This window comes from Salmo trutta, chromosome 18 (genome assembly GCF_901001165.1).
Source record: "Salmo trutta chromosome 18, fSalTru1.1, whole genome shotgun sequence".
Taxonomy (NCBI): domain Eukaryota; kingdom Metazoa; phylum Chordata; class Actinopteri; order Salmoniformes; family Salmonidae; genus Salmo; species Salmo trutta.
In genome coordinates this window covers 13,258,134-13,271,384 of record NC_042974.1, presented here as the reverse complement: position 1 = coordinate 13,271,384, position 13,251 = coordinate 13,258,134, and the positions used below count along the sequence as shown (strand labels likewise).

General features: G+C 42.7%; 2 protein-coding genes across 2 annotated transcripts; one reads left to right on the top strand and one right to left on the bottom strand.

The window, feature by feature from the left end:
• Positions 1-110: 110 nt before the first annotated feature.
• Positions 111-4,401, bottom strand: pdcd2 (programmed cell death 2). The gene is made up of 6 exons (XM_029697743.1): positions 3,856-4,401; positions 1,922-2,161; positions 1,681-1,818; positions 1,419-1,519; positions 860-973; positions 111-588 (listed from the first exon to the last, which is right to left on the bottom strand). The coding sequence occupies exons 1-6, from the start codon at positions 4,142-4,144 to the stop codon at positions 430-432; spliced, it is 1,041 nt and encodes a 346-aa protein (XP_029553603.1). The 5' UTR covers positions 4,145-4,401; the 3' UTR covers positions 111-429.
• Positions 4,402-5,877: 1,476 nt separating this feature from the next.
• On the top strand, positions 5,878-12,281 carry LOC115152857 (rho-related GTP-binding protein RhoU). The gene is made up of 3 exons (XM_029697742.1): positions 5,878-6,591; positions 6,980-7,038; positions 10,647-12,281. The coding sequence occupies exons 1-3, from the start codon at positions 6,342-6,344 to the stop codon at positions 11,100-11,102; spliced, it is 765 nt and encodes a 254-aa protein (XP_029553602.1). The 5' UTR covers positions 5,878-6,341; the 3' UTR covers positions 11,103-12,281.
• The last annotated feature ends 970 nt before the right edge of the window (positions 12,282-13,251 follow it).

Genomic DNA, 13,251 nt, shown 5'->3' with positions numbered 1-13,251 from the left:
GCTTTGTCTTCAGGGTATGATGGCAAGATTTACAACAATCCAGGGAATGATTGTTCATGGATTTGAGACAGCATAACCAGTTTAATGAATAGACTCAATGTCACATGACATTAACATGCTAAGTGTGCTTTAATGCTCAAAAAATGACATTGCATTACAGAAATGTATTAACCAGTTGAAGCTATGCAAACTATTAGTCCTATGACAAAACAAATGACATGTCTTTTGCTGATGGTGATAAAGAGTAACAACCTGAAGTTATATTCCTCAAAACAAAGTGTATGAGCGATTGGAAATGGAACAGATTGTGGCTGTTTATGCATAGTTTCTCTAGGAAAGGAAATAGCCACTGAGATGAAGGGACAGTATAACGATGCAAAAAGCCCACTAAATATTTTTTTAACTAGGTACATTTGGATTTTAATACAATTATTTCTGTTCTGTGAAATCTTGTTTCCAGATGAATTCAGAAGAGTACTTGTTGCCTTGGTCACAGCTGTCAGCACATGTGTAGACAGCCAAGGTTCCCCAGTCTATACTGGCATCAGGGCTGTCCACTTTCAGATCATTCAGTAGCTGGGGCATGACCTGTTGTGATGCAAAACACTATCAGCACATTGTCATTTATAAACAGCAAGCCTTAGACGTTGAAACATTATGGTCTGGTTTTCCAGACCCAGATTAAGTTCCATCCTGGATCAAAGATCTCCACTGAAAGTTAAGTCCAGGATTAGGCTTAATATGGGGTGTATTCATTAGTCGCAGACCGCTGCAAAACATTTACTCTAGGATATAAACAGAAAGAAATTGAGGGACCTACCTGAATTTGTTTAATAGAAACTGTTTCTGTTGCAAATACCTGAAATTCGAAGATACGCCTGGAACCACATGAACAATGCGGGATGCCTTTCTCCATAGGAACATGTTCAGACGAAACCCAAAGAGGAGAGCCATCTCTGAAATATCGCAAAACCTACAATAACACAATATTATGGTCTTCAGTAATCTAGGAAACCCAGAACTAAAATCGTGTGTAATTGCATGAGATGTATAAAAATATACTAATTAATCTCCACCCAGCTAAATGGAAACTCTCAGCCAGAGCATTCGCCGAATGTCACCTTCCCGTATGAAATTAAAGATGTGAACACCTGTGAAATTATGATTTGTCCAAATGATCAGTGACAGAAAAAAATGAGCACAGGAACAGAGTTCCTGATAAGTCTTTGCATCCCAGTCTTGACAGACGCTACGATACCATCCTAAATGATGTGCGTCTGTCCACGATTTGTTTTCAAGTAAAAAAAAATTAAAAAAAGATTCATTTCAGAGTAATCTACACGATGGCCAAATATATATTTGAGTAATTCTGATGCTCTTCATGGCTGAGGATTCTGCTTGAAGAGTTATGTTGTTACCTGATGTGGCTCTGATGCAATCGTCTGTTTAAACTTTTGGAACACTTTGCCATCTTCGGTTTCATGCATGGCCATGTCTTCAAGTTCGGTCTCTGCCAAATCTGTGAAATAGAAGGCATGCTTTTATACAAAGTGTAATCATGTATAGACTCCTATTTAGGCTAGGTCCAATGCCAACATATTCTCTCATCCTTCTCCTTTTGGTGTCTTAATGGATCTGAAAAGACTAGGCATGTAAATGCAATGCAGTCTAACTTCTTACCGTCAACTGAGGAGCATTCCACATTATTCTGTGCATCCCCCACCATTTGACTAGACTCTTCTTTCTGATGTTCCTCAGGCTCTGTGACCAGTTCCAACTCGGGGAACAGGAATGGGGAAGGCACTGCACTGGACGGCACTAAACATGTATTGAAAGTTTAATATTTATCTTTCAGGCGGGCAGAAAACACTTTCATCATTATTACAAATAGTATGACAGTTTATGGTAGCAGTATAATTACCTTGTTTGCAACACTCTTTCTTGTGACAGTGTTTCCAGTGTATGGTCTGGTGTTCTTTGCTGCAGTAGGCCACTGCATGGCATTTAGAGCAAACTTTTTGACCAGGACAGCCACAGAGCTTGCATAGTTTAACCCCTGAACCGTGGACGCAGGGGTCACGCTCAGTCCAATTGGGGTCTTCATCAGATGGAGGATTGTAGGGATAAAAGTCGTTTCTCCTTGGCAACTGGCTACGAAATACTGGAAAAGAGTCATCTCAATGTCAGCTTGAGCAGAATAAAAGCAGAGTAACGTCATTAGTTTCAAGTTTTATTCGTTTTATTAGTATGTACAGGATAAATATGGTATACGCCGTCTAATGAAACGCATACTTGCAGGTTCCTTCTGGACAATGCAACAAGAAATAAAAGAATAGGAACAAAGTAAATGTCTCAATAGAATAAACATTTTAGCATAAGTATAATACAGGAAGGGACAATTTATAGTCCAATATTTGTGTATTGGGGAAGAGGGGGAATTGGGGGATAAGTGTTTAAATTGTGCAGTATTAGCAATAGTAAATAAGCGTTTGCTAGCAGCCAATTTGGTGTGTGTGCTAAGGTGCAAAGAGTCAGTCCAGTTCAAGTGTTCCGCAGTCTCTGCTCTAATGGGTTGTAGATAGAAACTGTCTCTGAGCCTGTTAGTATCAGACCTCATGCTCCAATACGGTCTGCCCAATGGTAAGGGAATGAACAGCTCGTGGCTGAGGTGTGTGGGGTCCTTGATGATGTGGGACTTCCTCAGGCATTGTTTCAAGTAGATGTCCTCGATGGGTGGGAACACGGCCCCAGTGATGTACTAGGCCGTCTTCACCACCTGCTGGAAGACCTTGTGGTCGTGGACAGAGCAATTCCCTGTCCCAGGCTGTGATATAACCGGTCAGGACGCTCTCGAATGTGCAGCAGTATTTGGAGAGGACCCGGGGTGGCATACCAAATTTCATCAGCCGCCTTCGGAAATATTGACACGGGTGGTGTTGGTCCATGTTAAGTCCTTGGCGATGTGGACGCCAAGGAACTTAAAATTGCTGACTCTACTGCAGTCCTGTTCATGTGGATCGGGGCATATTCCTGCCTCTGATTAATATAATCACTAATGTTGCACATCATAACTACACTCAAGGCTCAGCTGGACAAGGAGAGCTCACATAGTGATATGGATCCCAGCAGCTTTTTGCAACTACCAAACAGCTTCCTCTTGCCAAGGAATGGATCTGGGCCTTTGGTAGTGTCAAAGATTTGTATAACTAACCTAAGACCAATGCCTGGTATTTTAAAATGGAGCAAACGAGTCAGAGGGGGCAGAGCCAAGCAGGAGCAGAGCCAAGCAGGAGCTAGCGAGATCCTATTGGTGCGTTGTAGCATGTATCTGCATTTTTCTGTTAGGGAACGCCTACTCTGAAGTGCACGTGTGAAATAACTAAACTTGCCCTTGCACTTCTTCTTCAAAAAAAAGTACTTTGGCAAAAGGTAAAAATCAACAAAACGTAGTCCACTCTGTTTGACTATAGTTTTGAGAACAGAAAACTTGACGTCAAACGTTTCATCGTTCAGTAAATTGGCATTATGTCGGCCAAAATCCATCTGGCTCCATCTTCCACTGCCGACCACTGGGCTTCCTCTCACCATATTTGGTATTGAGTGGAAACGCCAACCGGATGCTTCACACTTATCCAATCGTTGAAATATCTGTCTCATTGTTCCATCTGTGGTAATGTGCTTGCCCTCTAACAGGTTTGCAAATTCAAACCCCACTCCAACTGTGCAACGCAGTAGCTAACGTTACACTGGTGGATAATCCCAGCCTTTTAGTGTGCCCCTCTCCTTCCCTGACCATGTGACTATAGGTGTGATGTTGATGGAAATGCAATAGCTAGTTTGCTAACTGCTATTTACCTTTCAGGCAACGGCTGTCGTTTCGTGAATAGCAGTCTGGTGTCTTGCAGCAGAATACAAAAAGAGTTCGGTGAAAACTTCTATCCTGTCCAGTTATTGGAGCGTAAACTTGCAAGAGAAATGCGGTAGGAAGTTGGCATTTCCCACATGCTAACTCAGGAAGACCTGGGATGTCCAACTGACTCAACCATGCAGGTTTGCCTCCAACTTTGCTGGGGAACTGATGACTCTGTAGTCGCCAGTGTTCGGCCTCCTCCAAAAAGCCAAGAGCAACCCCTGTTTCTGCCATAGTGTTAATTTGACTATTTACCAAGTAACGTTGATTTGATCGTATTCCTTCAATCGCTGGCTAGCTGTCTGTCACAACAAATTCCAACGTGCGTCACTGTTGTAACTTGAAAATATGTCCGTAGTGGAACAATACTTTTTGGAGGTAAACCTTCCGTGTAATTCGCGCTCCTGCCATATCGCCTATTTGCAATTAAAACACTTTAGAGAGGGAACAGTGTGATATTATTATAGTTGAAGAGATCACTAGACGCCAGGACAGCGGAGTCAATCACCACCTGGAGACACCTGAAACCCCACCTCTTTAAGGAATACCTAGGATAGGATAAAGTAATCCTTCTAACCCCCCCCCACTAAAATATTTAGATGCACTATTGTAAAGTGGTTGTGCACTGGATATCATAAGGTGGATGCACCAATTTGTAAGTCGCTCTGGATAAGAGCGTCTGCTAAATGACTTAAATGTAAATGTAATAAATAAACACCTTACAAATAATACGTCTCCTGGGACTGATGGTATATCTGCTGAGTTTTACAAACGTTTTATCAACAGTTAGCCCCATTTCTGTTGGAGTTTTTTTCTGAAAGCATTGCAAATAATGCTCTCCCTCCCAGTTTGACTCAAGGTCTGATTACATTAATACCTAAGCCCAATAAATATTTGCTTCTCGATAACTGGCGTCCAACCTGTCTGCTCAATAACGTCTACAAAATATTAGCCTCTATATTTGCAAAAATAATGAAGGCAGTATTGAGCTCAATTATAGAACATTTACATTTTAGTCATTTAGCTGACGCTCTTATCCAGAGCGACTTACAGTAGTGAATGCATACATTTCATTTCATGCAAAAAAAAATTGTACTGGCCCCCCGTGGGAATCGAACCCACAACCCTGGCGTTGCAAACACCATGCTCTACCAACTGTTCCCCAATCTGGCTTCATGAGGAACAGACATATATCTAATAATATCCGACTGGTGTTAGACCTTATTAACTATTCTGATCTAATCTTCCAAGATAGTTTTATTGTATTCTTAAACTTTTATAAAGCCTTCATACAGTGGAACTTGAGTTTCTATTTCTCTCCCTTGAGAAATTTGGTTTTGGGGAATTATTTTGTAGTACTATTAAAAATCTTTATATGAATGTGACCAGTGTCATTAAATTAAAGCATGGCACTTCTCCTAGATTTGATTTGGAAGAGGAATTAGGCAAGGATGGCCAATTTCGATTTACCTCTTCCTGCTTGCAACCCAACTTCTTACAAGTTTTTTTTTAAATCCAGCGATATAAAAGGGATCTCTATTGTTGACAGATATTATCATGTCAGCTTGCAGATGACACCACCCTCTTTTTGAAAGATACCAGGGATCGAGAGTCCCATAGGGTGGCGCACAATTGGCCCAGCGGCGTCCGGGTTAGGGGAGGGTTTTCCTGGTGTAGGCTGTCATTGTAAATAAGAATTTGTTCTTAGAGATTTTCAATATAGCGTCTTTCATGTCACAGTCCACATGATGGCAGACTTGAGCTACTGTATCATCGCTCAGCCATTTCATCCGAGAGAAGTGTTGTTGGTGAGCTCAAACAGGCTGAGGGATACAAATGTAAGAATTGTGTCCAATGTATGTAACAATTTAACCATCAATAGTAGAGCATTGGAAACCATTGAACAGACGAAGCCTTAGAAATTAGTTCATAATATAATCTAATACAAAAATAATCAAATTCTACCTCATACAGAGTAGGATATATTTGCAATCTACGGGGGGCTTGCTTGTTGCTATTGGTCAGTGGTGCAATGTTTTTTCTGACTCAGTGGTGTTTGATGATGTCATGTTGCTCACGAGTAGAAGGCTGAGCTTTTTTTACAGTCATAGGTCTGAGTAGGTGAGGGGAGTGCAAACTACAACTTTGGAAAAGATTCGGGAAATACATTTCTAATCATACGGGGTGGAAACATTTTCACCTATTGGATTTCTTGCTTGAGGAATTAATTTCTGTACAATGGGAGATTGACATCAAGGTGTCTACGTCGTCTTTGTAGAAAGGCAACACTTTTTCCAGCCATGGAACACTACAGAAGATAAGGGGCAGTTCTTGTGAAAGTCCCGTTGATGTCTGATCTTGGAAACGAATGCTTTCGCGTAACTAGGATTAACTGGTTGCTGGACAGTTCCATTGGCGATACCACAAGGCGATGCCACCCCAGGGCGACGGAGATTATAAACCTGTAGCGGTGTCGGCGAAGGTCCCACCGGTTCCTCCTCCGAGGGTTCGGAGCAGAGGGTCGTTTTCGGGCTCCAAGTGTCGGCCCGGTGGCGGAGAGCGCAAAGTGAAGTGTGTGCTTGTCGGTGACGGCGCAGTTGGCAAGACGAGCTTGATTGTCAGCTACACCACAAATGGATATCCAACTAAATATGTCCCAACTGCCTTTGATAATTTTTCAGGTAACTTGACAAATATGTGCCTTTTTAAGTCGGGTAGGCTATTAGGACCTATTGGGGTCCTATTGGGCTATGCAATTAATTGTTTTTATCTGGCACTTTTAACAGCACAGGTGTTACCTGAAAAACAGCTATTGTTTTCTATTAATTCTATATTTGAACTCAACCTCAGGCTTACAACAATCTAACGTTTTTTTTTTTGAGTAACATTTCTGTCAACTGTCTGCTGCCATATATTGGCAACAGCAAGACTAGTAATTGTTATACTCAATAGTTTGTCCATAACAACACTATTCTGGCCTTAACAGTATTTAATTGCATTGTGGTTACCAATTTATTCTTTGTTATATTGGCTGATTAAATGTATAATTTGTTGTATTTGTTCTTTCAGCGGTCGTGGCAGTTGATGGCAAGCCAGTTAAACTGCAGCTTTGTGACACAGCTGGGCAGGTTTGTAATTCAAATACACCTATAGGACAGTTTCATATGATCACTACAATCCTGGAAGTGTAAAGGATTCGTTAAAAATAAACAAGTTGACCTTTTTTCTGTTCCTAAGTGTCTCAAACTTCTTCTAACCCCCTATGCATTACTAGGCAACTACACTTACAGAATGGGTTCAAATGGTCTACTAGTGTAGGGAAGATAAGGGTTCTGTCTAAATTGATGCACTCCAGCAGTGTTTTTGTCCAGTCATGAGTCTGCACCAGAAATGAGGTTACTCAGATAAATGCTGTCTCCCCCACATGTGAGGGGGTAACAGGCTTGGGGGGATTACAAATAGGAAACTTTCTAAGTGTAATGAATTGAATCTGAGCCTGGAAAGGAAAGGTATCTTCGGCACAGCGAGATGGGTCTGTTTCTGAGGAGCAGAGCAGGCTGGAGAGAGTCAGCAGTGGAAAACAGCCCAGGAAAGCAGGCAAAGAGAGATCCAGAGCGGTTCTGTCTAGACACAGAGAGAGTCCCTGGCTGGAAGCTGAGCTCTGTGGTTCCATAGGGTTCTGCTTTGTCTCTTTGCAGAAAGAGCAGCGAGGCTCTGAGGTGATGGGCTTTTTATTAGACACCAATGATCTTTTCAATTGTTTTGAAATAATGTTTTACAAGACAATGCAAGCCTTGGTTATATGGAAAAATAATCAAGATGACATTTCCGTTTGCATGAATATTTTGCTTTCATGAAACAGCCCAAAATAATAGTGAAAGCACATGCACCACCTGAGATAATGGCTGAGCCAATTCAACAAAATAATAGTTATTACCTTTTCAATGCTCAATGTCACCCTGCTCCTCTGGGCATAACTGAGTCCACGTATTTAGCTTACTAAGCATGCAGATGACTGCCTGAATACCAAATACAGGATCCCTCACTGTCAATGTTTTAGTATTTTATTGGGATCCCCATTAGCTGTTGCTGAAGCAGCAGCTACTCTTCCTGGGGATGTTGTTGACCTCATTGGGTTCCTGATACCGCTGATTAACTCCCAGCCAATCAGAAATGATCTGGAGACCCTTTGCTGCTACCCTCTGAGGAGGGAAATGCACTATAAAAATCTCAGGAAGCAATGGGTACACACAAGCTGGGTGTATCAGAGAAACAGATGAGAGAGAGAGAGAGTGATAGAATGCACGTTTGTCTCAGTGGAATGCCAGCGTTATCTTCCCTCCTTTAGAACCTGATGTATTGGAGATATGCAAACGTAAAATGAACGTTGTGTAATAAGTTTGCCAGATAAAATTACTAAACACACATTAGCGAAGATAAGCACACATATTGGCGTCAGTGCAATGGCCCAGCTGCCACTTATACCTGATATAAAGGATGTCACCGCTCCACTCGGGCTCTTTAGCTGGTGATATAAATGATGTCACCGCTCCACCCAGGGGCTCTTTAGCTGGTGATATAAATGATGTCACCGCTCCACTCGGGCTCTTTAGCTGATGATATAAATGATGTCACCGCTCCACCCAGGGGCTCTTTAGCTGGTGATATAAATGATGTCACCGCTCCACCCAGGGGCTCTTTAGCTGGTGATATAAATGATGTCACCGCTCCACCCAGGGGCTCTTTAGCTGATGATATAAATGATGTCACCGCTCCACCCAGGGGCTCTTTAGCTGGTGATATAAATGATGTCACCGCTCCACCCAGGGGCTCTTTAGCTGATGATATAAATGATGTCACCGCTCCACCCAGGGGCTCTTTAGCTGATGATATAAATGTCACCGCTCCACCCAGGGGCTCTTTAGCTGGTGATATAAATTATGTTACCGCTCCACCCAGGGGCTCTTTAGCTGGTGATATAAATGATGTCACCGCTCCACCCAGGGGCTCTTTAGCTGATGATATAAATGATGTCACCGCTCCACCCAGGGGCTCTTTAGCTGGTGATATAAATGATGTCACCACTCCACCCAGGGGCTTTTTAGCTGGTGATAGAAATTATGTCACCGCTCCACCCAGGGGCTCTTTAGCTGGTGATAGAAATGATGTCACTGCTCCAGGGGTAGACAAAGTGTGGACTATGGTTCATGGTCTTATGTATACTAAACAAAAATATAAAGTGTTGTTTTCATGAGCTGAAATAAAATCCCAGATATTTCCCATACGCACAAAAAGCTTGTTTCCCTCTAATTTTGTGCACTAATTTGTTTACATCCCTGTTAGTGAGCATTTCTCCTTTGCCAAGATAATCCATCCACCTGACAGGTGTTGCATATCAAGACGCTGATTAAACAAAAGGATAATTACACAGGTGCACCTTGTGCTAGGGACAATAAAAAGGCCATATGCAGTTTTGTTACACAACACAATGCCACAGATGTCTCAAGTTTTGAGGGAATGTGCAATTGGCATGCTGACTGCAGGAATTTCCACCAGAGCTGTTGCCAGATATTTGAATGTTAATTTCTCTACCATAAGCTGCCTCCGTCATTTTAGAGAATTTGGCAGTACGTCCTCCTGGCCTCACAACCACAGACCACGTGTAACCACGCCAGCTCAGTACCTCCACATCTGGCTTCTTCACCTGCAGGATCGTTGTTGGGGGGGGGTGCTAAGGAGTATTTCTGTCTATAATACAGACCTTTTGTGGGGAAAAACTGATTCTGATTGGCTGGACCTGGCTTTCTAGTTGGTTGACCTATGCCCTCCAAGGCCCACCCATGGCTGCACCCCTGCCCAGTCATGTCAAATCCATAGATTAGGGCCTAATTTCCTCATATGAACTGTAACTCAGTAAAATCTTTGAAATTGTTGCATATTGCGTGTATATTTTATGTTCAGTTAAATTATTTAAATCTATAATATAGTCATGTTCTAGCAATTTAACAATGCTCTCTCTCTACAATTTAGCTATTGGTAGTTTTTCTATTTAGCATTCATGCTAGTCTAGTGTATTATATGCTGGTCGGCATGAACAGTACCTTCATTACTAAATGGCATGTCAGTCAGCAACATTAAAGGAAATTAAAATCAACTGTAGGCTACGCTGAAAGAGCTGTCCCTAATCAGAAACACTACGGCATGTCACGCTAACTGAAACTGATACAGGTGTCATGGGTTGTCAGGTTGTGGACACAGATTGTGTGTTCCTGCCTGCCAGAGACACTTTGTCATCAGGCTGAGGCGCCACTAGTTACAGCCATGCACATGGTGACATCATAGCCAATGAGGGCAGGATTTTCCTTCTCTTGGCTATGACTATGCCCTTGTCAACCCTCTACACTCTTAGAAAAAAGGGTTATTCGGCTGTCCCCATAGGAGAACCCTTTTTGGTTCCAGGTAGAACCCTTTTTGGTTTTAGGTAGAACTCTTTTGGGCTCCATGTAGAACCCTCTGTGGAAAGGGTTCTACCTGGAACCAAAAAAGGTTCTTCAAAGGGTTCTCCTATGGGGACAGCCAAATAACCCTTTTAGGGTCTAGATGGCACCTTTTTTTCTAAGTGTACTCAAAGACCTTTTCACAAGGAGGGCTACTGAGTTGAGCTTGCCCATTCTCGGTTCTACTTGTTATCAGGTCGTGTCATGAACCCCCCTCTCCTCTCCATTCCTCCCTGCAGGATGAGTTTGACAAGCTGCGTCCGCTCTGCTACACCAACGCAGACATCTTCCTGCTGTGCTTCAGTGTCGTCAGCCCCTCCTCCTTCCAGAACGTAACAGAGAAATGGGTGCTGGAGATTCGCCGGCACTGCCCGCAGGCACCGGTGGTTCTGGTGGGCACCCAGTCAGACCTGCGGGAGGATGTTAATGTTCTGATTGAGCTGGCCAAGTACAAAGAGAGGCCTGTGGTGCCCCAGGAGGCCCAGCAGTGTGCCGAGGACATGAGGGCCATGTCATACATGGAGTGCTCGTCACTCACCCAGAAGAACCTCAAAGAGGTGTTTGACGCAGCCATCGTGGCCAGCATCCAGCACTCTGACAGTCAGCAGCAGCAGCATCGACTGAAAAAACGGACTCCAGACAAGATGAAGAAGCTTTCTAAGTCATGGTGGAAGAAGTACTGTTGCGTGGTTTAGCCTCGATCTGTGTGACAGGACGAACACATGGGTTTCAATTCTGCTTCCATGTCAGCACTTTAACAGACTTCAGGGGCAGTAAGGAAAACAGTGACTGGAATATGGACGAAGGTCTGGTCTGGAGTATCTGAGTTATGTGTAGGTTAGGCCTCAATGACCCCCATGCTATTTTTGCTTTACCAACGTGAGCTGCACTGGAGACAGAGCTGACTTCCCTCAAAGACTTCATTGACTTTCCACTACCTTATATCCATGATCCTGGGGGGACACAGCTTCTACATGGACAACCGTGGAAGATGAAGCCCTCTTGATAACCAGGAGGGCTTATGTTGTTATATCATTGTTTTATTAACCTGGTTTACTCTGACCTTTCCCATGGTAAGTGTACAGTATGTAAACTCAGATTCATTTAGCATATGAGATTGAGTCAACTTTCCGATGTGGGATTTACCATCTCTTTGATTTAGCAGTGCCAATGGTAAAAAAAAATAATCTGTGCAGTAATCAGATAATGCGAGTTCATTATTTTAATGCTTGTTCTTTCAGCCCATATTGGAGAGCCTCATTTGGCTTGTTGTCTAATATACAAACCACTCAGAAACATAGAAAATTGAGCTCTGCTAATGTTTTTGAGAATTTCTAACTGTTGTTTACATTAGGACACACATTAGGACACTGTCCAAGCTCATATGAGGGTCACAGTCTCTAGCTATGTGCATCAAATGCATGTGACATGTCCCCTATTTATTTATGTCAGTAGCTAGGTTTCCATCCAATTGGGGATAACCTAGCTACTTTCATGATAATATTCTAAAATCCACATAAAGAAAATATGTGAATTTTCCCTCCATTGGTCTTTCACAACCCTGTGAAGTTCATCATGACATATTTCATCTGTAGCCTAAAAAACTGCATGGTTTCCTGAGTCATAGTGGGAGGGCCACACAGCATATCATCTCGTGACTCCAAGTGACTACTTCGATATGATGGTTATTATATCAAAAGTTGCGCATAAAGATGTTTCCACCGCCATTTCTCTCATAATTAATTCTACTGACACAAAAAGATCCCACAATGTCGAACAAAAAATTATCTGTCGGCATTTATATCATTGTTCAGAAAATTCCTGTTTCTATCACAGCTGTCATGATTTTTTTATATATGGCATGACTACTCGCATAAAAACTATAGATGGAAATGTGGTTAGTAGGTACACTATATATACAAAAGTATGTGGACACCCCTTCAAATGAGTAGATTTGGCTATTTCAGCCACACCCGTTGCTGACAGATGTGTAAAATCGAGCACACAATCTCCATAGACAAACATTAGCAGTAGAATGGCCTTACTGAAGAGCTCAGTGACTTTATAGGATGCCACCTTTCCAACACGTCAGTTCGTCAAATTTCTGCCCTTCTAAAGCTTCCCCGGTCAACTAAGTGCTGTTATTGTGAAGTGGAAAGGTCTAGGAGCAACAACAGCTCAGGCGCGAAGGTAGGCCACACATTGCTCACAGAACGGGACTGCGGAGTGCTGAAGAGCGTAGAAATCATCTGTCCTCGATTTCAACACTCACTACCAAGTTTCCAACCATTTAAGGAAGCTACGTCAGCATATCGAGAGCTTCATGAAATGGGTTTCCATGGCCCAAGCAGCTGCACACAAGCCTAAGATCACCATGCGCAATGCCAAGCATCGGCTGGAGTGGTGTAAAGCTTGCCACGATTGGACTCTGGAGCAATGGAAACACATTCTCTGGAGTTTATTTTTTACCTTTATTTAACTAGGCAAGTCAGTAAAGAACAAATTCTTATTTTCAATGACGGCCTAGGAACAGTGGGTTAACTGCCTTGTTCGGGGCACAACGACACATTTTTACTTTGTCAGCTCGGGGATGCAATCTTGCAACCTTTCGGTTACTAGTCCAACGCTCTAACCACTAGGCTACCTGCCACTAACTCACTGGTAGTCCGACAGTTCCAGTAAAGGGAATACTTAATGCTATAGCATACAATGACATTCAAGACGATTCTGTGCTTCCAACTTTGTGGCAACAGTTTGGGGAAGGTCCTTTGCTGTTTCAGCATGACAGTGCCCCCATGCACAAAGCGAGGTCCATACAGAAATGGTTTGTCAAGATCAGTGTGG

Excerpts from the sequence above, each read along its gene's own strand:
- pdcd2 (XM_029697743.1), bottom strand. The coding sequence starts at position 4,144 with ATGGCAGAAACAGGGGTTGCTCTTGGCTTTTTGGAGGAGGCCGAACAC. Across the intron at positions 1,520-1,680 it reads GGAATGCTCCTCAGTTGACG|ATTTGGCAGAGACCGAACTT; the intron begins GTAAGAAGTTAG and ends TCTATTTCACAG. Across the intron at positions 974-1,418 it reads TTGCATCAGAGCCACATCAG|GTTTTGCGATATTTCAGAGA; the intron begins GTAACAACATAA and ends GTGTTATTGTAG.
- LOC115152857 (XM_029697742.1), top strand. The coding sequence starts at position 6,342 with ATGCCACCCCAGGGCGACGGAGATTATAAACCTGTAGCGGTGTCGGCG. Across the intron at positions 6,592-6,979 it reads TGCCTTTGATAATTTTTCAG|CGGTCGTGGCAGTTGATGGC; the intron begins GTAACTTGACAA and ends TTGTTCTTTCAG. Across the intron at positions 7,039-10,646 it reads TTTGTGACACAGCTGGGCAG|GATGAGTTTGACAAGCTGCG; the intron begins GTTTGTAATTCA and ends TCCTCCCTGCAG.